We start from the raw sequence: 22897 nt of genomic DNA, 5'->3' as shown, positions 1-22897 counted from the left end.
CGTCAGGGGCGCGCCACTCGCTACGGCGTCGGGCGTGTCCCAGGGTGCCCTGCGCGGGGCTGGCTCCTACCCACAGTTGAGTTTGGCCCCGAGCGGAACGGTCGGGCCTGGCCCGGTGGCGCGGTCGTGGTTTCCAACGCGCCCCTTTTCGACCACCGCCGTCCCCGCCCCGCGGGGAGCGAACATGCGACTCCGGCTCCCAGAAGAGGCCGCCGCCGGCGAGTGAGGAGCCGCCGCCCCGGCCCGGCCTGGCCGCGCCGCCCGCCCGCCCCGGCCGCAGCCGCCCCGCTTCGCCCAGGCAATGACAGCGGCTCCGGCCCCCTCCCCGCAGCAGATCAGGGACCGGCTGCTGCAGGCCATCGACCCGCAGAGCAACGTGAGTACGGCCCGCCGGGCCCCAAGGCTCCCGTACCGGTAGTGCGGGGACGCGGGCCGCCGCCGCGGCACCCCCCCCGTAACTAACTACCCGCCCGGGACACTCGTCTCGCCGTCCCCCGTCGCTGTCTGAGGGGCCGCTGGGGCCACGCGTCCGCCGCCGTCTCACCTCCCGCCGGGAGCGCAGCTGCGGCCGGGCTCTTTCTCGGGCACCGGAGGCCTCCGCTACGGGCGGTAGCGGGGAGCTTCTCGGTGTCCTGCCCACCCGGGGTCCCAGCGCCAACGGTGCTTCGCCGCCCGCTCCCCGGAGTTGGGACCGCGGGGCCCGTCCGGCGGTGGCATTCGAGGCTTATCCCTTCTTGCCAGGGGACTGTGTCCGCCCCCTCGCCGCGCCGCCTCCCGCCGCCGCACGGCACCCAGGGTCCCGGTTAGCGCTGCCCGGCCATGCGGTGTGCGGCCCGGCGGCCTCCCGACGCCAGGCCGCGGCTCGGGCGCGGCCTGCAGGGGGCTCTGGGCCGGGCTCCGCCGCAGCTTGCTGGGACCTTCCGGGGCGCCCACCTGTTCCTCGGCCTCTGGGGCCGCCTCTAGCCCTGCCGTGGGGTAGGTACCTCGGATTCTGTGGACGCCAGGAGGGCTTCGACGGTGGCCTCAGGGCTCTGGGGCTGCTCCAGCAGTGAGCAGCCTCGGTCTTTGCTGTTACCCTTTTCTGTGGTACGCTAATGAGCTTATCTGCTGCCTCTGCGATGCAGTGTAAGCACAGAAGTTGGCGTGTATTTCTCCTCAATGTGGAAATGGCACTTACCTGAAACATCGTTTACTCCTTTTAAGCTTGCGGGGGGGAGGGGGTTTGGCACGTTAAAGCAGTTTTCTGCTTAGGTGTTTATTACTGTGAGAGGAGTGCAGAGCCTGCAATCTGTCAGCTTGTTCCATCTTAGACCAACAGTCACCACAGCAGGATGCAAAGGTGGGTTTGTCTTGGCCATCTGCAGTTTGTGGGACAGCTGTGGGCACCTCAGGCTGAACACACTTGTATGTGTGTTACTCCAGGAGGCTGGCAATGTGAAGTGGTGTTTTGATTCTATTAAGATTGTACCTGCTTCTGTCTGAAAAAGTGATCTTTTGTAATGGGCTTCTAATGAGGTCTTATATTAGCTAATAAAATTATTGCCACGTGGAAACATTCTGGAGTGGCATGTGTGTGACATGAGAAGTGAATAAAAAGCACCCTCACCTTGTAGCTTCTGTAGTAATCCCCGGTGGTGTACCTTTGTCATGAGCTGTGATTACACAGTCAGGTAACAGTAATGGCTTACAGTGGTAATTGTGAGCTTTTAGTGCCTAAGTTGTTTCAGTTTGTGCTATTTTAATGGCTGAAAGGTCAGTGTGCTTCATGGATTTTGTTTGCTGAATTCTCTTTGTGGCTTCAGATTTTTCACTGTGTTAGACCAAGTTTCAACCTATGTAAAAGAAATCACAGATCTGTTAGAATTTTATTAAACTTCAGAACTGTCAGTAGGAAGAGTTATCCTCATCCTGATGTTCCCTTGTAAAATGCTGTGGCTGTGCTGAATTAAGCCAGGAAATAGAACAGAATTAACCAGGTTGGAAAAGACCTTTGACATCATCGAGTCCAACCCATCACCCGACACCGTATGATCAACTAAACCATGGCACCAAGTGCCTCATCCAGTCTCCTCTTAAACACCTCCAGTGATGGTGACTCCATCACCTCCCTGGGCAGCACATCCCAATGGCCAATAAATGTGGTGGACGCTTTTTCTCTGCACATTAAAGTTACATTATGTTTTGAACCTGTCACAGTGGGGTTGTGATGAGGCGACCAGAAATAACCACACAGCTGCCAGAGCTCTGCTGAGCTTTCCACAGGTCGATAGTCTCATATGTTTAGGACTAATGTATGTTAGATTACAATTCTACATACTTGTCCAGGGCAAAAATTGGTGTCAGAAAAATCAGTTAATTGTTCAGAAATGCCTGCAGGCAGGTGGCTGTCTTCCATTGGAACCTTTTCTTGGAAGGAGAGCAGAAGTGGTGTAGTGGACAGTTGTGCCCACAGAGGTCTCAGACATTTCTGGGCTACTTGGCAAACTATCATACAACTACCTGTTGTGACACTTCCACAAAGAGAAGGAAAACTTACACCTTAGAGATGCTTAAAAGCAGGTTCTGCAGTGAGTTGCTTGGGCAGCTGTGTAAGCACATCACGTATCCCGATGCGTTCCTGCAGCACGAGCTGCTGTGCTCATGGCCGCTCACAGAAGACTCTGTCTGCTTTCTTCTGGCTTTTAGAATCTTCTGAAGAAAGTGGTTGCATCCAAAACTTAAAAGTATTCATTATTGTGGTGGACTTCCTTGTGATCAGGACAGACAAGTTTGAGGCCTGGATTTCACTCAGGCTTTTCAATATAATTGTCAGTGTGTGTTTCTGGAGAGGGTGAAAACTAGTGTTCCAAGTGTGTCAAAACTAGTCCACTTTAGTGAGGCTGAGGAAGTGGGATGATGTGATTCTTTGCAGTGCCTTGCTGCAGGGTGCTGTGAATTTAAGCTTCACTGATACATGTTCTAATACAAGCTGTGAATATTCATTGTGGTGTGGCTGTAAGGGTCTTTGTGGGACCTACAGTTCTTGATTAACTCTGAGCTCCTGCCTTAAACGAAACAAAGAGAACATTTCTCTAACCTGCATTGAGTTAAACTGGTCAAAATAATCTTGTCCCCAAGCTTTCAGAACCTGCTTGCTGTGAGAAGCCGTCTTCTGTGCTGTTCATCTTTGTTTGAACTGCTGGCTCCAGAAAGATGTTAGTTGTACACATGTGCTCAGTGCTTGAGCCTTCCCCCAGTAGCTGCTGCAGAATGTATTTATAACTTGGTTTCCCACACTTAGGTCAGAATTTACACAGGTAACCTCTATTTCAAAGGAGACCTACAAGAAATAAGCTATTTTTAAATCGTTGCCTCATCTTGGGAGCCCACTGGGATGTCTGGGATTGTATCTTCATTTATTCTTTTTTTTTCTCTGGAAAAACATATGGACAAGCTGCTTCTGCTGCAGGACTTCAGCACTAGCTATCAACATGATCTTCCTTCCAAAGCTAGTGTGTTAGGGAGGACATACCAAGACTTGTGCTGGAGTGAAGTAGGACTTCAATGGCATCACTCACAATGATGGCTGATTCAAGTCTGTTGTAGGAAAATCCTTTTCCTGGAAGAATCGTGTGGAAACGGTAAGTGGCAAAGGGTGTCCAAAACTTTACTGCAGCGGTTGCCTGAGGCCTTACAGAGGAGATATTCCTTGTTTCTGGGAGAGTGATGCTTTTCCCTTTGGATTCAGTGTGCTTAGAAACCTCCTCTTCCACCCAGCAGAACACCTTTACCTTGTTAGATTCTGCTCTGTGCTCTTTGGGGAATTTATTACCTGCTGTCAGGAATAGTGGGGCCTGTTTGGTTTTCCTGGTGTTTCCAACTGGCAAGAGTTAAGAGTTGTGCTTGAAATTAAATGGTTTCTCATACTGAACATGCAGCAATCTGTCCCTTATTGTAAATATTGGGCAGTAATTTAATTATTTGCCATTAATGGCTCTCCACACTGCAAACCCAGCTTTGGTTTGAGTAACAAGCCATAGTATGCTCACAGTGTGCTTGGAAGTGATTGTAAGTCAGGCTGCCATTCCTGCAGTATCTCATCCGGCCTTGCTGCTCAGACCTTCCAGAGAGGTCCATGGTCTGAACTATTAATGATAAATTGTTCCCTGTCTTAGTAAGCAGCGTGTTGGCTTGGGATGATCTACCAGTTAATGCCTGAGCTGCAGCTGAAGATGCTTCCGTGGCTGGTTTCTGTATTGACTGCTTTACCAAAGTCCTAGAAACAAAAGCCTGGATCAGCAATGGTAAATGTGCTTTTGAGAACTGGGTGTGAAACGGGTGCAGAGGTGTCAGATGCTGCCGTAGTAACAGAAAGGTAGAGAGTGGAGGACAACAGTGGTGATTCACTTCAGGAGGGTCTTGGTGACTTCCTTGGTTGCAGGGAACTGCTATGTGTGGGTGAAAGTAGACTGGGCATGGCTTTTGCTTTAACTTGATCCTTTTCTGTGAGGCCTTAATAAGCTTAGCAGTTTTGAGGAGGCTGCAGTGTGCAAGGCCTGGAGCCTGTAGTACCTCTCACCTTATTTCCTTATTGTAGGTTGTCTTGGTTCGAGCAGTGTCATGTTTTGTGCATCGAGGTTGTGCTTCAGGTATGTGGTGAAACATGCAGGTGGTCGTGGCATTTCTTGGTGTGTAGAGTCTGAAGTGTCGTCATTGAGTCAGTCCTGGCTTCCGTGTGAAGGTTTGGGCCTATTGCACTAAGTTGCATTGCATTCAGGTTCTTCATAAGTCTAAACACTCTTAAAAGAGGGTGGCTGCTGCTTTTGGTGCTCTGCCTTGTAAACTACTGGATACGCTTGCATTCATTTGCCAGATTGAGAGCGGTAGTGTAGTTGGTTTCTTGGCCTTCCTTTGGAGTTTTGCCATCCACCTCTTTCCAAAACAGCTTTTTTGGCTTGGTGGGAGTATATTCCAACAGTGCCTGTGGTGCTTACACAGGTACTGAGTTCTACCAGTCTGAATTAGCCCTAGTCTGGTTAATCCTGGACCTGTTCCTCTGTGAGAGGAGATGTAAAACTTTTCACATGCACAGTACCCCTCTGCAGGAGTGAGAACTTTACAATGGTTGAGGCTGCTTAGACGATTCTGAGCAAACAAAAGTAGCTGGTGTTTGGGTCAGAGCAAGGAAAATGCCAAAGTGCCTTTCTGTTGTTAATTCCTTGGGAAGGTTGTAGTGGTGATGGCAGGAGTCATTTGCTCCTAGCTGTAATCTGAGTGTTTGTTTCAGCAGCAGGGACAATTTCACTAACACCCACCTCTTATTCCTGCCGCACACCCATTTCGTCTGCTGCTGCAGCAGTTTGCAGGATCATTGGGTGAACTGAAGTGGGGAATTGATCAGGGTTTAAAGATAATGTATTTTATTTTTTTTTCCCCAAGTAGTTTTCATGTAGCTCGATTGCCTGATAAAACTTCTGGAGCTCCACAAACAGGTGTGTCACCAGAATTTGGTGGTAAAGTGTTTAAATACAGAAGGTAAGAGGTGGAGTATCGTTTGCTGGCTTCATTGTACTTCCCTGATGCCTTGTCAGGCTAGTATGGGACTATGTGCTTTGAGAGGAGAGTGGAGGCTTTATGGTTGGGGTTTGTTTGTGGAGGCATTATCCTCACTGTCACCTGTGTGGTTCGGGGGTGTCTGGGGATTGCTCCTGGGCTTGTGCTGATGCAGTATTGGGAGAGCTCAGCAGGTCTTCCTGGGTAAACTCTGGGAAACTTCATGGATAGCCAGGAGGATGCTCCTTGCTAGCTTTGCAGCTTGGAGAGTGTATCACCTTTCACTAAAGGCTGTATGTCTCATGTTCCAGACAGTCAAAAACTGAATTGATTTGGCTTAAACATGTACCAGCTGAAACTGCCAAGGGAGCCACACCCGCTAGGAGAGCTGCTGTGGTCCCTATCCAATTCCCCACCTAAAGCTGCACATTCCTGTTCCCTCTCTTGTGCCAGGCCAGCCAAGGAGCAAACCTGGCCAAACCCTACCTGGAAGGTGCCCTCTGGTGCCTCTTTCTATGCCCCGGCTCCTTATGGGCTTGGGGAGGTGGTGGTTTGGGCACAGAGCACTGTGTGGTGGGGAGAGGTGACAGTGTGGTAGTGACAGCCCCAAGTGGTACAAGCTCAAGCTACTGTGGAGCAGCTCCATCCATCCATCCCTTTGCCTGTCAGGTTGTTTCATTAAAGGGGATCAGATGTTTTTAATACAAGTGATAAAACTGTGCAGCAAGAAGCTGTCTGCACATGCTGCAGTGTGGAATCTTGTTGGGGAATGAACACTTGGAGTGCCAGAGGGAGGAAGTGCTGTGAGGTTTGAAATAACCCATCTCACACATTGAGATGAAGCCATTTACTGAAGGGAAGAACCAACTTTTTATGTATAGTTCTCCTGTCACAGATAATCTCCAACAGTCACCATGAGCCAGTGTGGAAAAGACACTGATGCAGGATGTGCAACCTGGCAGGAGAGCACTGCTGAAACAAACTTCCCAGAGAACAAAGCTCCTGAGCTGGGAGCAACCCAATCTGTCCTGTGGAAAACACAAAGCCTTTCAGCTCAGCCTGTGTTTCATGAGGCTGGGCTTAGGAGAGAAGCTCCAATCTGTCATTTGTTAGAGGTTTGTGCGGTGAGTTGAGGATGAGCCCAGCTTAGGTGTGTGTAAGAGATGAGTTGTTGCCTCTCTTGAAGATTTTTGCTGTGGCCAGATGACACAGCACTGTCATTCTGGCACCTTTGGCTCCCCATCAAAGTGGTTTCAGAACAGCCAAAGCACTCTGAGGAAGGGGAGCATTTTCCAGTTTCTTCAAGGAGCTGTTAAGGTTGACAAGTGGAGGTTTTTCTCAGGAACCACAAAAGTTTCAGGAAAGAAGGAATCTATTCTGCCTGCTCCAGAAATTTGGTGTTAATTAAGCAGCAATTCTTTTAACGCATCATTACTCCAATGTATTGGATTTGGAGTTCACATTAATGTCAGTATAATAAATACACCCCCCACCTCCCCATCTGTTTTGGCTGATAACGTTACTGCTATCTTGTCTCACCCATTTGGGGCTTGGTGATAACTTCCACACTCTGTGATGTGGTGTGTTATGGCCTCAGCCACTTGGTCCTTAGAGAAATACTGAAGGTAAAGGTAAGCACATCACATTCATTTTAATGGAGATGTAGGTTTGTTTATTCAGTCTTCTAACAGCTAAGTTATTCTTTCTGCTGGTAATTCATGCTTTCAATGTTTAGAACAATATTTAAGAGCCAGCATATTGCTTTAATTTGGGGCATAATCTGCTAAACTTCAGCGTGTCAGCGTTTTCTGGGGCATGGCTTTCACAGGGCAGTGATGTGTGCTTGAGTGGGATTGTGAATATCCAAGAAGACAATTTTCAGTGTGCCTGGTCAGTGGTGGAAATGTCTGTAGAGGAACCCCTGGAAGTAAAAGGTGATTAGTTTGGTTTTACTGAGCGGAGTGGTTTTCTAACATAGCAGCTGGGGAGGAGAGGAATCCTATGTCTGAGTCTGTCTCTGGTACTCAGCAACATACTCAGCTGGGCATATTCTGAAACTTGGTGCTGTAAAGATGGTTGTGCAGAGGTGGAAGGCTTGTCCGAGAGTGACAGCCAGCACTTTTGGAGCTGCTTTCTTACATGCTGTTCTCATGCAGAATCACCTTGCAGAGTATCATGATTCTACTGCAGGTCTAAACTGCTTCTTTTATTTAACGGAGTGTAGCGCTTGCAGAGAGAGAGCAGCATGGGCTTTTCCCAGAGTGCTGATGTGAACATGCAGCTTGCCTTCAGTGAGCAAACTTTCAGCACATCTCCAACACCAGCACTGGGTTTCTGTAATGTGAGCTGTCAGGGAGCAGAGCTCCTGGAACTGGGTAGCACAGTCAGCAGGCCACACTCCTTGTGCTGGGTGCATTAATTCCGTGGGAAGGAATGTGGAATTTTTAGGTCTCTCTAAGGTACCATCCTGAAAGTCCCAGAAATGCATGTGCCTGAATAGTACAGTTTGTCCGTGGAGAAATTGCAGTTGATTCTTGAACAGCATGGAGAGATGGAAAAGAGGACACAGGAGGTGATGTATATAAACATCTAAATGGTGGAAGTCATGAGGATGGAGCTGGGCTCTTCTCAGTGGTGGCCAGTGATACGACAAGGGGCAGCAGGCACATACTGGAATCCAGGAGGTTTCACTCGAATTTAAGGAGAAACTTACTTGGTGTGAGGGTGCTGGAGCCCTGGAGCAAGCTACCCAGAGAGGTTGTGGAGTCTCCTCCTCTGGAGACTCAAGCCCCACCTGGCCATTGTGATTCTGGGTAACCTGATCTAGGCATACCTGCACTAGCAGGGGGTTTGGACTAGCTGATCTGATGTCCCTTTCAACACTACCGTTCCATGATTCTGTGCTTCAAATGTATTTGCAAAGGGGTGCCTGCAGCTTGTGTGTTTGTGGGATAAGCAGGCTGGGCCTGACCGCATCGTGGAAGCTCTGTCACATGTGCAAGAGTGCCGGTCTGTCAAAACAAGCTACTGGGTTTTGACTTTGTGTAGTATTTTCTTCACTGGCTTTCAAAGGCTCCCAAGGGACTTGAGCACCACTGGGGCTTTCTTACATGGAAATCATGAAGTTTTCTGCTACCGGGTTAGAAATAACTAGTGCCAGGTGCAGCTTCCCCAGTGTTCTGTGTTTAAATAAAATGCTGATGAGAGACTGGGGTTTTTTTTTGTCCTCTTATGGCCATATTGGCCAATTTGTTCTGTAGTGGAGCTGGTCTTAAAGTAGCCCTCGAAGGAATAAGCCCCGAGATGAAAGGTGCTGTGCTTATCTCCTCTAGGGAAGGATGTGGCTTTTCTTCCAGACAAAGGTAGAACACTCTTGTTTCCAAGTAGCTGCTAATGATTGTGTCACCGAGTGGAATGGCCCAGCATTCTCGACTGATGATCAGAGGGGAGTCGTCCCCTTCCTGACAGGAGCTATTCTCTGAGAACTTGCACAGTCTTCAGAGAATGTGGGGATCTGTTTGGAAATGGGTGAGTTGCAGCAGCGTTTTATCTAGGATTTGGTGATCAGCAATTCTAGGGAATGGGTAAATGGATTGCCATTTTTTTTTTTTTGGTATGTTCATAAAACCTCTCTGTGGTATGTGCTGATGTGAATTCTTCTAGGAGCTGCTGTGCAGAGGTACAGTGACTTCTCCCAGACTTGCTATCTAAAACTTTCCCACTTGGTGAGAGTATTTTTCTCAGGTTTTGTGCAGAAGCATGCTGTGCTTCGGTTCTCCTGAGCAGTCACACAAGCATAGTGTGCTTCACTCTTGATGGATTCTGAAATTCCTCAATGCAGCATATTCAAGAGGCTCTTGCTTAACCTCCTTTATCATTTAAAGTACCGTCTAAGAAGCTTCCCTAGTGGGGCTGCTCCAGTTAGAAGTACACCAGTGCAGTGAAAGTTGGCTTAATTTTTCAAGAAAAGAGAGAAAAGCTAGTATTGTGATGACATTTAGTAGCCCTTTTCTGTATTACAGTCAGATATAAACAGCTCTAAGCAGATATTCCATGTGGTGAGTAACATATTTAAGAACTTCAGGAAGCTCTTGACCCCTTGAAGCTGTTCTCATCAAGTCCTTAAATGTGTGTTGCATAACTTTAAATCTCCACTAGTTCTCCGGAGTGCATTAAGATGAAGCAGGTGATTGCAGAATGATTCTGTCCGGGCAGTGCTTTTAAGGGTCATTCTCGTAGCCCAGCTGGGGGTCTGTGCTGGTTCTGTAACAGGTAGATAGTAACAGGGGTTAGGAGAAGTGGAAGCTGCCGTATGCCTGCTCTGCATGAACTCTGTGTTGGCTTTTCTTTGCCCCAGACAGCTGCAGTCAAAGCACAGACCTGTGGCTGAATGAATGAATCATTCCTTAGCCCCAAGCTAAATTAGAAGGGGCACATTTTAAGCCTGATTTTTTTTTTTTCTGTTCTGTGATGTTGTTGAAGACATTGGATGAATGTTTCTGTGGCTAATTTTGGTTTATTATGCTTCGTTTTGGTGGGATCATGCTGCGTTAGAAACGTGCTCAGGTGGTGGGATGTTGAGAGGCAAGTCAGTGTGAGGTGATTGAAATAATGCCACGAAGTGACTACAGAGCCTGAGTGGTGATGAGCTGCCTGTGAAGGCTGGGCCAGCCTTGGGCATCTCTCCTGCAGTCATGGTCACTGGGCTTGTGGGGCTGCAGGGGCCGGGGGCACGGCCAGTTTGTAAGTTTAGGATTTTTCAAGTCCTTTATAATACTAACTGCTTCATAATTGCCTATTTGTCATCTTTAAGAGAACATGTTTTAGGATTCCTGTTTTGGCCTAGGTAGAAATGGATGCTCTCTACAACTACCTGAAGGGAGGCTGTAGCTAGGTGGGGGTTGGTCTCTTCTCCCAGGCAACCGGCACCAGAACAAGAGGACACAGTCTCAAGATGTGCCAGGGGAAGTTTAGGCTGGAGGTGAGGAGAAAGTTCTTAACTGAGAGAGTCATTGGCCATTGGAATATGCTGCCCAGGGAGGTGGTGGAGTCACCGTCCCTGGAGGTGTTCAAGAGGGGATTGGATGTGGCACTTGGTGCCATGGTTTAGTTAGTCAGGAGGTCTTGGGTGACAGGTTGGACTTGATGATCTCTGAGAGCTTTTCCAACCTTATTGATTCTATGAATGTATTCCGCCTACTTGCTGCTCAGTATCTGTTCCCTAGGTGTTGATAAGAGGGACTTCAAGAAGCTATGTGGTCCCATCAGCTTCACTGAAGTAGCATCACTTGTATAAAGCAACTGCTTCAAGACTTGTTTAATCTGTTCTTCAACCTCTGTAGTGACCAAGGGAGCTACTGGAGGACTGACTTGAGTGCATTGGTAGCTCTCTGGTTCTGTCTTAAGGGGTTATCAATATTTGTCTTGTTACGAATGAGGCCAGTGAGCATGAAAGAGTCAATCACCCTTTTCTTCATTATGACTAATAGCTTGAAATAAGCCTTTGTATGAGTTTTATTTGTCTCTTCTATTTTGTTCAGCACTCTGTGAACTGAGGACTCAAACTTTTTTTTCTTGTTAACTGTGTTTTCCAAACATCTTATCACTGCTCTTCTCTGAACTCCTTTTTGTATACGTTCTTCCTGAGCTGTGGTGTCTGGAAGTGAACATGTAATTCCAGCAAGATTTGAGTCCTATACTATTCCTTATCAGCTGAGTGAAAAAACAAGACTGAAATTAGCTTGCTTGCAGTATGCTGTGTATGTACCAGTAAGGCTCTTCTGCCCTGCTGGGACAGTGACTTCCTGGCCCTGGGCAGCAGTACCCACTCCTCTCTTCTGTTACCTTGAATTTTTGCCACGCATTTTCCCAGTGCAGTCACATTTCACATAACTCACCTTCATTTCAACAATAAATGTTCCATGTTCCCCAGACAGATTTGGCCCAACTTCATGCTCTTTCTTTTTTTTTTTTTTGGGGGGGGGGAAGGTGGGATTGTGTTCTGTTCTGTTCTAAAAAAGTGTGGAGCATCACGTTGCAGTGAATCTTCTGCTTTGTGTACAATGAGGGGGAGGCACTACAGGTACAATTAGGATATTGCACAAAATGTTTAGTGACTGTTGAAGCTGACAGACAATTATTCACTCTGCTGTAAGAATGTCCTTCCAATTACTGATTAATAAATATGAATGGAGAAAAGTGTTACACTGTTGACTGTTCTCTTTGCCTTAAAGACCTTTTCCTGTAGTGCAAGGAGGCGTCCCTCTGTGTGCCACCACTGCTCTGTGAACTGATGTATTCTGCATCTGTCTTGTGTCCATGATCTGTGTTACTACCTCTTTTCTTTCTAATTGACTTCACCGAAGGATACTCCTTTCATTGGGGGTTTCCCCTGCGTTGTCCAGCTGAATCAAGGACCTCTGCCAGGGTGAGAAGTCTCCTTCGGAGTGGACCATGTAGGGAGGAGCTGAATGTTGATGGCATGAACCAACCGCTTGATTTGTGTCTCTGGGGTACCTGTCAGCACAAACTGTTTCTCCTGCTGGCAAGCTCCTCTTGTTCTCTCAGCTGATGTAGTCTCTCTGCACCTCCCCTCTGTGTGTACCTGCTGCCAGAAGGTGGCTGAGGGTGAAGTGTTGTCTCTTGCTCAAGTATTTCAGATCTGCCGATTTCTTCACAATGAGGAATTCTGTTGGAATCTGACCTTACTCTTGTGTGGTGAGACTGTTTTTGTCAAGTGTATGTGGGAGGGTATCTGGACGATGGTACTTTGCCATTCAGTGAAGCACAAATAAAATACATACTTTGTTTTGATTCCAAATCCAACTTGGAAACTAAGTCCAGAGGTAAGGATCAGCACCTGCTGTGCCCAGCCACCTCTCTGGCTGCTCTTGGCAGTCAAGGAGCATTTCTTCTACCTGTTGTTTTGCAGCACAAATCCCTGATCAGCTTTCAAACACAGACTCCAGGTGAATTTCTCTGCTGCAAAAGATACTCGGTGAATGACTTTCAAACAAATAATTGATACCTTCCTGTTTAAAGATCGGCTTTATTAAATACAATTAAAGGTCACCTCCACCTTTCAGAATGCCTTTTGTGTAGTAGTGAATATTTGAAGTCTGCAAACTGACTTCCATGTCTTCAGTAATGATGAACAAAGCAGCACATGGTCATCTTCTTGGTCTGTTGTTTCTGAGAACGGTATATCATGTAGCAAGTCCTGCGACAATGTCATGACACACCGAGAGGCAGGGTGAAGTGTTAGTAGATCAGTTGCAGGGGAACTGAACTAAATATCAGCAGGTTGTAACTTGAATTCTAAATGTTTGCATGTTTAGTCTGTCTATGAGAAAAGACATTGTGGCTGACTGTTGCTGATGAATATTGCTAGTATCTGATACCTACCGCAGCTCATGTGAGGTGCTAAATAAACACCAAACTGCTATGTTTTCATCACCATGTTTAAATAAAGCCTAATATGAAGAGCAACTTCTCTCCTCTTCTTATTCCACTTTTCAGGTTATTATGCAATGAAGTAGCCTTTTGGAGGGTCCAAACCCAGAAGTGTCCAAGGCAGTTGTACTGCCTTTGGAATGGCTCATGATGCTGCTGTTGCTGGACCTCCGTGGGAATCTGCTCTGCCTTGCTGGCAGTGTCAGCAATAGTGACTCGGAGCTGGAGTTTTCTTGAGCGTTAACCCGAACTACAGAGGGATAGCCTTGGCCCCTGGATATATGACAGTTTTTATAACTATCCAGTAAACTGCTGCTGTCCCTAGGGGTGGGGGGAAGTCAAGAAAACGGGTACAAATGATCCTGTGAGCCCTGGTACAGACCATCCTGTGGTTCTTACTGACTGCCAGCAGAAAACACCAGCTTGGCACTAGAGAGCTGGGTTTGTATCTGCAGATGGAAAGATCTATTTGGTCTTCCACAGTGGATCCATTTCTGTGCTTGCTCTTGTGAAATTGCTTTAATACCACAGGTGGGAAAAGGGTACAAAAGTATTTGAAATTGGCAAAATTATGAGTCTTCATGGGATGTTCTGAGGAAGTCAGTCGAGGTATGATGACAGGAGCATTCTCTCAAAGCTATTGTCTTTTGATCTGCATTGTCCATTTCCAAATGCCTATGAAGGAGTCAGATTGCTGATGATTGTAACTGCTGAGTTCAGGAGGATACCGGTGTTACACTTGGGTTTAGAAAAGCATCTGTAGTTAGTGACTCCAGACATACCCAGCCAAGTTAAATATTCTTTAGAAACTTCTAAAGCTGCAGATGTGACCCTTTGGATGATGATGCTGTGTCAAAAGATGTCTTTTATTGCTCTTCTATGAACTTTAGGTGTGAGAGAGTCAAGAAGATCCTTTCTAGCCAGAATCCCCTCAGATAGCAATCGGTATTGGGCATTTCATGGCAGTTTTGTTTGCAACCCTGCATCTCACTCCCAGATGCTTCCTTTACAAGGAAAGAGCTGCTGCTCCTTCTCCTATTCTAGGCCTGTACAACTGTCCCAGCAACATCATCCCTGCTAACTTGGATCTGGTTTGTCATCTCTCATAGTCTAATTGTGTGCATTTTAAAGAAACAACCCCAAAACCAAGAACAACAAATAAATTGCTTTATTCGAGTGACTGCAGTTGCATGTTTCTCTTAACACTTGGTTTGTAAGACAGCAGTATCTGAGAGACTGCTGCAGGTTGTCCTTTGTGGTGAGGCAGTCCTGAGAAAGAAAGAAAGGTGTTAGACTTGGAACTTTTGTGTTTTGTATCTGGACTGGTCTGAAAATAGAGACTCAAAGCATAACATTGGAGTGTGCTGGTCCAGCATAAACCACATTGCAGCAGGCTGGTGCTCACAGCCTTTCCTCACCCCTGGCATGTGGAAATAGTGATTGCAGCTCATGTGTAGATGCTGTTTTCAAATCTACAGGCCAAGGAGGCAGGCAATAGCTGGACGTTAAACCTCTCAAACACACTTCTTGTCCTTTTAAACACCCTGAACTTAGTAACTGAGTTGTTCTTGATTTGTAAAAGCTAAAATATCATTAAGATGGCAATCAAAAAAGGAAATTAGGCTGCTTGATCCTTTCCAGAGAGTTCAGAAACCCACATTTTTGTCCAAGGCAATAGCAAAAACATTTAGTGCTTAACTTGGCAAAGGTCTCTGATAGCAGTTGTAAGCTCCAGAGCATGGCCAAATGACTTAAGGAGACTTACATGAAATACATAAGATTTGTTTTCTATGACTGTCATTAGGGTTGCCTGGGAAGGATTACCAGAGATGACTCAAAGCAGATGTTCTCCAGTAAACTTTTGAGTGAATTAGTCTGCATGCCAGCCAATCTCCCCAATGTGGAAACAGCACTAGAGAGCTTCCATAGGGATTATTCTTAGCTGTTTTCTGCAAGCTCTTGGGGTTGCTTCATAAAGTCTTCTTTTGGGGTGATAGTAGCAGGTTGCAGTGTTAATAGACAAACAGAAACTTGAAATCGTGCAAGTTCTGAGACACTGACTTAGACTATTGTACTCCTGACCAGTGTCTGAAGAGAGCAAGAGCTGCCAAACTCCCGTGTCCTACTCTGCCTTGTTACTTTGCCTACCTGCCCTGTGGCAAATAAGCATTTTTAATAGCAGCCTTTGTGGGTGAATTCTTATTTCTGGTGCTGCTCAAAGTAGGATGATGTCCTGGAAGGTTTTGTAACTTCAGTCTGATATCAGTTATGTGACAATATGTTAATCTTATGAAACCAATAAAGATAAAGATACTGATGTGCTGCTGCTACTGAAATAGGTGTCATCATACTGAGTAAATGATATTTAAGGCATATTGGGGAGGTTATCTTGGTTTTGTCATAGTGCTTGACTATACCACAAGAAATGTCACATCTGCATTATTTTGAAATAGGTGAATATCATTTTCGTTATGAGCTGCTCATTACAGCAGTTTGGGTGAGGCATTTAGCCTGGAGAAGAGGAGACTCAAGGGTGACCTTATTGCTCTCTACAACTACCTGAAGGGGGGTTGTGGACAGGCAGAGGTTCGTCTCTTCTCCCAGGCAGCCAGCACCAGAACAAGAGGACACAGTCTCAGGCTGTGCCAGGGGAGGTTCAGGCTGGAGGTCAGGAGGAAGTTTTACACAGAGAGAGTGATTGCCCACTGGAATGGGCTGCCCGGGGGGGTGGTGGAGTCACCATCACTGGAGGTGTTCAGGAGGAGACTTGACAGGGTGCTTGGTTGCATGAGTTAGTTGATTAGGTGGTGGTGGATGATAGGTTGGACACGATGATCTTGAAGGTCTCTTCCAACCTGGTTTATTCTATTCTATTCCAGGGAAGCTCCACAGAACTCCTGGGAAAGAGTGGAGTTGTTGTACTTGCCTGGACATTGTACTTTATTTTTTAAGAACAGTGCTTCCTTGCAGGCCCAAAAGAAGGGAAGCAAAATGCGGAGGAGCTTGTTGCAGCTCATCTGGAGCACCAGCCTTGGTGCTTGTGGCGGTGGCTGCTTCAGCGCAGCAGCAGCTTTTCAATGGGTTACAAATGTGTGAAGCCTGAAAGGGATGTTTTGTGTTTTACCCAAAGCTGCGGGACTGGCGCAGACTCGGCAGTGTCAGGCAGCTTTCGCTGTCTGTATTTGGCACCGTGTGTCCCTCCAAGCAGGGAGCGAAGTAGCAGTTCATCAGTCCTGGAGCAGTTGGGTCCCTGGCAGGTGATTTAGCATTTGGGGGCATCCATCTCTGTGTGTTTGGGTGTATTGAACAAAGGCAATCCTGTTACTGGAAATCCCCTGACCACTTTCACCTTTCTGTAGGCCTGTGTGGGTATCGCTTTCCCCATCCTGACCTTCTGACAGGTTAATGATCTTTTTCTGCCATCAGTTTGTCATTTAAGTAACAAATATTTGGGGATTACCAGTAACTGCAAAAATAATTGTACCGATTATTGGTGTGTGCGACACACGGAGCCTCGTTGCACCCTGGCAATTCATAGGCTGAAGTACGTGTTGGGAAGGGGAGTATCGTGTTTTGCAAGTTTAAAAGTGTGTGTCTGGAAACTCCCAGAATTGAGCAGTAGCTATTGAGTGCTCTGGTTCTAGAAACAAACCAACCCACTGGTGTTGTGTGACTTAAATTGTGGTGCTAAATCACCCCTCCTAGGCACTAGAACAGCGTGAGAGTACAACAGAGAAAAGCAGCGCACTGAAGTGAAATAGAATTAAAGTATGTCAAAATATGTTACTGCTGCTTTATAGTTTAAGAAGAGTTTTAGCAGACATGACTGGATGGTAGAATTTTAAATATCTGTAGAGACATTGTAGTTCAGTGAAGAGAAGATCATGGCAAATTAATTCATCTTTGGTCTGAGGTTGGTTTGACTACCTGTAAGAGTTCCGATCATCCCCATCTAGACTTCGAACAACAGTTTGATAAAAGTAAATCTAAAAATGGAGCAGAGTTGTTTGTTGCTGGCAGCTTGATCCAAGTATTCCCAGTCTTAAGCAGTCTGGCTGTGGTGGAAGAAACGTTGTAAGTGCACAAGGTTTTCTGGAAGGAAGAGACTTGAGCTCCTGATTTTTCCTGCTGCATTTTATCAGAAGGGTAAAATTGACTGCAAAAGCAAGTTCTTATCCATGTGGGGCAGACTGTGGTGGGTAGGGTAGGGCTACCTGATTGTGCTTCTGAGAAGACTTTAGGATAATGTGGGATCTCTGCAGGGCTTCTTGCTCCAAGTTTTTTTCTCAGATGCAGTTCACGTCCAGTTGACTCATAAATGTAATTAAGCAATAAATGAGACTGTGATTCAAGTTTTCCTTTGCTTATCATTTAAATCTACATATAAAGGGGAATTAGAAATTCCTGCTTTTGGTGCTTGTTACACCAGGTAATGGAAACCTGGATCTCTGTGGTTAGGAGTTTCTCATAGGAGTCATTAAACCAGCCAGGCTTGTGCTTGACATCAACAGACTGTGTCGGCCGCCTTTGCGTGGCCCTTACTCGTGTGTATGGAAAGGCTGCAGTGAAGCCCATCAGGAAACCTGAGGCAGGTTTAGTGCCATGGGGCTTTCTGCAGCCACCTTGCACGTGAGGAAATGTAGTCCTAGAGCCATCGCTGCTGTGGAGGAGCTGTGGCCATAACCCTGCCTGGTCCAGTGATGGACTGAGGACACCTACTGGGCACAGCACTTGCTTCCTCCACTCTTGAACTCGGAGGAGTTCATTGCTGTGTGGGTGGGCTCTGATGTGTAGCAGTGGGGCCATCGATTCTTTGAACAAAGCTGTAGGGCAGTGACTTCTGTCAATCTGAAGCAGTTCCTAGGGGAATAAATGCAACTTTTGGCCTGTTGCTTTTCTTGGTCTACTTGGCACTCATTTTTCCAGTTTGGGTGCAGGACAGTAACATACCTTGGGGTAGGGGGTCTCAGAACTCTGCTGAGTCGTGCTGAGCTTTTTGCTAACATTTCTTTTAGTTTTACAGAAGAACGTTTGTTACAGCTTCTGCAGTTTCCAACTAGGTCAGTGGAGTGTCCTTGTCCCTATTTTTTGAACAATCAGCTCCCTAAAGCCAGACAGTGTGGTGACAATTTTGTGATTAATGCTTCCAGCAATTATAAAGTGGAAGGTCTTGAATCACATTTGATAACTTAAGACCTGTAGGTGAAACATAAAGTGACTTTGTTTTCCTTGTTGCAGATCCATAACATGGTGGCAGTGCTGGAAGTGATCTCCAGTCTGGAGAAATACCCCATTACCAAAGAGGCACTTGAGGTATGTCACCCTCTAAACATTCCTTTATTTCTGTCTGTATAAAAGGACTTCCTCTGCCTGATATCCATCAGAGCTTTTCTTGAAACAATAGATTGATTGCAAAGAGTTTGCAGTTAAGATATTCTTTTGTCCCTCTGGTGCTGCTGCTGCCATCTCACTGCAGGCACAGAGCTGCTTTCTGGTTTCAGATCAGCATTCTGTGCAGCACAGTTTCTGTTTGTGTGGGGCACTAAATTAATCATCACTTGCTATTGATGAATTCTGTTGCATTCATCAATGCTGCTCTGCTTGCTGAAGCACTGGTCACTTTTTTAGGTGCTTGGTGACCAAGCACCAAAGACTCCAAAATAAGAAAATAGTTCCTCTGTGTCTGTAAGATGAATTTTAAGCTCGATTAAGCAAGTTTCAGGGCCTGGTCTTGTTGTTGGGACGAGGTGTATCAGGTGCAGCCTCGCTGCATGCTCTCGGAAACAGCCTTAGGAAGCTTGTTTAAATCAGTCTTTTTTGCCCCTTCAAGGTACTGAGGAGTGAAGGGAGAGGAGAGGTGGAGGAAGGTAGGACATAGGCATGCCCTGGCTGGGCGGGGTTGTGAAACAGATTTTTGTCAGCGTGCTGCTGTGACTGACAAAGCTTCTGGAAGTTTTTTCCATCTTGCTTCTTTTTACGTATCTTACACTTTCATCATGTAACCTTTTCTGCTTTGGCTGTTATATTTCCTCTTGAATCTGAACTTATGTCTTTTTATTTAAGGTTCTTGCTGATTAAAGGAATTCCTTTCTGATTTTTTTTTGGTCACAATTCTGGTGCTTTAGCCAGGGAATAAAGACAGGGTGGCTCAAAACCTGCAGCAGGTTTCATATTGTGTGGCAGAACACTGGGCCAGCTGGCCTACTGCTAGTTCTTCTCTGGGTGTTTCCGAGGGCAAGCATTACGAAGCAGAAATGTGCCTCAAGAGTGTTGTTTACAGTGACACCTCTTTGTAAAATTACTTCCCTTTCCTTACAGGAAACGAGACTTGGGAGGCTTATCAATGAGGTGAGGAAGAAGACATCCAATGAAGAGCTTGCCAAACGTGCCAAGAAATTGCTGCGGAATTGGCAGAAGTTGATTGAACCTGTAACCCAGAATGACCCTGTGCCAAGAGGGCTGCCGAACCCGCCCGGCTCAGCCAACGGTGGTGCTCACAACTGCAAGCCAGAAGCGCAGCTGCCTGCTGTGGCTGGCTCAAAGCCGATCAGTGAACTGAAGAGCAGGAATGATATCCAGAAACTAAACTCTCCAAAACCAGAGAAACTGGGAAATCGGAAAAAGAAAGGTGAACACAGGGATGGGCATCAGGGCCCTCTTCCCCCAAAGATCTCCAAAGCTAGTCATGAAGTATTACAAAACTCTTCACCCCCTCCAACAAATGGAATTGGAGGTAGTCCTGAAAATTTTCCCAGTCCTGTAGACATAAATCTACATGCAGGGCCCGAGAGCAGCAGGACAGAACTCAGTGAAAACGATAAACACAATAAGATCCCAGTAAATGCTGTCAAACCTCACACCAGTTCTCCAGGACTTGTAAAACCTTCAAGCACTTCCTCATTATTAAAGACTGCAGTGCTTCAGCAGCATGATAAATTGGAAGAAACCACGGGCCTGCACCAACCGAAGAGTCCTCGCTGTTCCTCCTTTAGCCCCAGAAATGTCAGGCACGATACTTTTGCTCGGCAGCACACCACATACTCACCAAAGGATTCCATGCCTAGTCCATCTCAAAGGTCTCAGTTCTTGGATACCGCACAGGTGCCATCACCGCCACCATCCTTGATGCAACCATCAACACCTCCCATGCCAGCAAAGAGACTGGAGTTCTCTCAGCAATCAGTGCCTGAGGCATCTCAGCACTGGCAGGAACAGCAGGTACCTTCTGAAAGCCAGCACAGGCACACAGCAGGGACACTTCAACAGCACACATCTCCTGGCTGCAAAACCAGCTCCCATCCTGGGGAATCTCTTGTACCACACATGAGCTTTTCACAGGACACTTCAAAAGTGGACAGTGATGATGCTGCTTCAGGTTCTGACAGTAAAAAGAAGAAAAGGTACCGACCCAGAGACTATACAGTCAACTTGGATGGGCATATGACAGAAGGGGGTGTGAAACCAGTGAGGTTAAAAGAAAGAAAACTCACTTTTGATCACATGACAGGACAGATAAAACCTTTAACACAGAAAGATCCTTTGCAGGTAGAAATCCCTGCACTTACTGAACAGCACAGGACAGAAACAGAAAAGCAGGAGCAAAAACCCAACCTGCAAAGCCCCTTTGAACAAACGAACTGGAAAGAGTTATCCAGAAATGAAATCATTCAGTCATATTTAAACAGACAGAGTAGCTTGCTGTCCTCATCAGGAGTACAGACTCCAGGAGCTCACTACTTCATGTCTGAATATTTAAAGCAGGAGGAAAGCACTAGAAAAGAGGCTAGAAAGACTCATGTTCTAGCTCCTAACAGCAAACCTACAGACTTGCCTGGGGTCACAAGAGAGGTCACGAGTGATGACCTCGACAGGATACGTGAACATAACTGGCCAGGTGTGAACGGTTGTTATGACACACAGGGTAACTGGTATGATTGGACACAGTGCATATCCTTAGATCCACACGGGGATGATGGTAGATTGAACATCCTGCCTTACGTCTGCCTAGACTGAGTACAGTTGTGCTAAAAATGCTTTTACACCCGCAGTTAGCAGAGAGGGCAGACACCGTGCCACCTAACGCTGGAGAAAACAGCCTCCTGTCCTGGACACACAGGCCCAATGAGCAGAGGGTGTGAGGGAGCTGGTTCCTTACAGCTCTGTCCTTTCAATTCTCCTTTTGTGAAATGCTGCTACCAGTTTACTAACAATTGCAAAGGAAGGCATACGAAGGTTGATAAATTGAGTTCAAAACTCTATAGCGAGCCAGCTCTAAAAAGTGTTAGTCCCCAAGAAGTGAAGAGGATTTCCAGCACTTTCTGAATGCCAGAATCTGATTACAGGCAGGTACAGAGAAAATTGTGGAAGTTACCCTAAGAAAATATGCATCTATTTATTTGACTTGATTTGGGTTTTTATTTGGCAGTGAGATAATGGGAGAGACAACGTGCAAAACCTGTAGTTTTATTTGTATCACATCCCTGGACACGATTGTGTTTGTTTCCAAGTCAGGGGGTACGGAGGTTGGGGTTTAAACGGCAGGTGTTGCACTGCAGGCCGGGCCACCGGCTTCAGCTCAACATTCCATAGGCATCCACATCTTTTAGTCTGGTTTCAGTTTAAATCCAGTCTCTGAGAAATGCTGCAAAAACTAGATGTTTAACAATATTTTTTGATCCCACCAGCCAAGTATTTTTCCTTCCTTTTCCCTTTCTGCAAACTTCTAGAAAAACAAAACACAGAAGAAAAACAAAACAAACAACACAACAAAAAACCCCACCCCACAACCAAAAAAACCAACACAACACCCCCCAAAAAAAAAAAAACACACACAAAAAAAGAGCAAGAAAAATCACCTTTTCTAGAATCTAAATGTAACGAGGGTGCTACAAGTTTGTAACTGTACTGTGAGAGGGAAAAAGGAAGCCTGTTTGTATGCTGGAAGTATACTTGTTACCATTCCTTTAGATATTGTTTGCCTTATGGATATCCATCATAAACGCAATTTGCAAAAACAAAGAGCCTTAGTGAATGTACAGTACCTAGACTTCTGTGTTCTCGGGATGCAGAAGGGAGCAACTTTGCTATTTGGTCCTTTAAGTGGACACATTGTGATATAAATGTGGAAATAAAAAAAAATTTGCACAAACCAGTTTGTGAATTCTTTATACAGATCTGAGTTGTGTCAAGTTTTGCTTAGTTCAGACCAGCTGAGGGATTCCCAACCCCATTGGAGTGGCATGGGGGAGCCAGGTCCCATCTGACCCAGCAGGCAGCTGGCTCTTAGGGATACCCAAGATGTCTTCCAAGTGCGTTGGTACTTTTTCACTCACACAGGTTGGATTTATTACGTTTGGGGTTTTTTAACTCTGGTTGCATTCCAGAGTCTGGAGACTGATATAAACCAATTGCTGTTAATGTACCTCAGAGTCCAAAAGAGATCCTAGGTTGTCTTTTTTCCTCAGTAACTTTATAATATATTATTCCTAATTGTTCAGATGCTTTCTAAGGGAGTCTGGCTCAGCGTAGGAAGCGAAGGGTTTCTATTAACTGGAATTGTTTTAACATTTGGGACTGGTGGTTTTCCGCAGTCCCCAGCACTGGGCTTCTGTTCAGGGGAAGAGGGGAGGGGATGCAATACCAAAAATAGTTTCTAGGTTTAGTGATGTTAACTCTGTTAACCCATTTGTGCTGGATTTCACTTCGACACTGAAGAGCCTTGGCAGGAGTTCTCCTGCCTTTGAGAGCGGAGTCAAGCTCTTTGGTGAGGCTGTTCCTCACCAGCTATGTGTTAAGTTGGTTCATTTCCTGGAATACAGTTGGTTTGATTTAAGTCATTCCTGTTCAGACCTCCCGGTTTTGTGGTCTGACTGCTGTTGAAATGTGTGGGTGTCTCCAGTTCTTCACTGATGTC

At 46.3% G+C, this 22897-nt stretch overlaps 1 protein-coding gene across 3 annotated transcripts; it reads left to right on the top strand.

Moving 5' to 3' along the window:
• Positions 1-46: 46 nt before the first annotated feature.
• On the top strand, positions 47-22132 carry MED26 (mediator complex subunit 26). Of its 3 annotated transcripts, none has more exons than XM_068164768.1 (3): positions 47-376; positions 18223-18297; positions 19303-22132. In XM_068164768.1, exons 1-3 carry the CDS (start codon positions 302-304, stop codon positions 20995-20997), a joined length of 1845 nt encoding a protein of 614 aa, XP_068020869.1. In that variant the 5' UTR covers positions 47-301; the 3' UTR covers positions 20998-22132. The 3 variants fall into 3 exon arrangements, with proteins under 3 accessions (XP_068020869.1, XP_068020871.1, XP_068020870.1); XM_068164770.1 differs by lacking the exon at positions 47-376 and adding an exon at positions 6686-7163; XM_068164769.1 differs by lacking the exon at positions 47-376 and adding an exon at positions 7739-9060.
• The last annotated feature ends 765 nt before the right edge of the window (positions 22133-22897 follow it).

Source organism: Melanerpes formicivorus, unplaced genomic scaffold, assembly GCF_026170545.1.
Source record: "Melanerpes formicivorus ecotype bairdi unplaced genomic scaffold, bMelFor1.0.p_v2 SCAF_83, whole genome shotgun sequence".
In the NCBI taxonomy this organism is placed as follows: domain Eukaryota; kingdom Metazoa; phylum Chordata; class Aves; order Piciformes; family Picidae; genus Melanerpes; species Melanerpes formicivorus.
This window is presented reverse-complemented; position numbering and strand designations above follow the sequence as displayed.

Coding starts and splice junctions, on each gene's coding strand:
- MED26 (XM_068164768.1), top strand. CDS start 302: ATGACAGCGGCTCCGGCCCCCTCCCCGCAGCAGATCAGGGACCGGCTG. Junction 377..18,222: donor CCATCGACCCGCAGAGCAAC/GTGAGTACGGCC, acceptor TCCTTGTTGCAG/ATCCATAACATGGTGGCAGT. Junction 18,298..19,302: donor TTACCAAAGAGGCACTTGAG/GTATGTCACCCT, acceptor CTTTCCTTACAG/GAAACGAGACTTGGGAGGCT.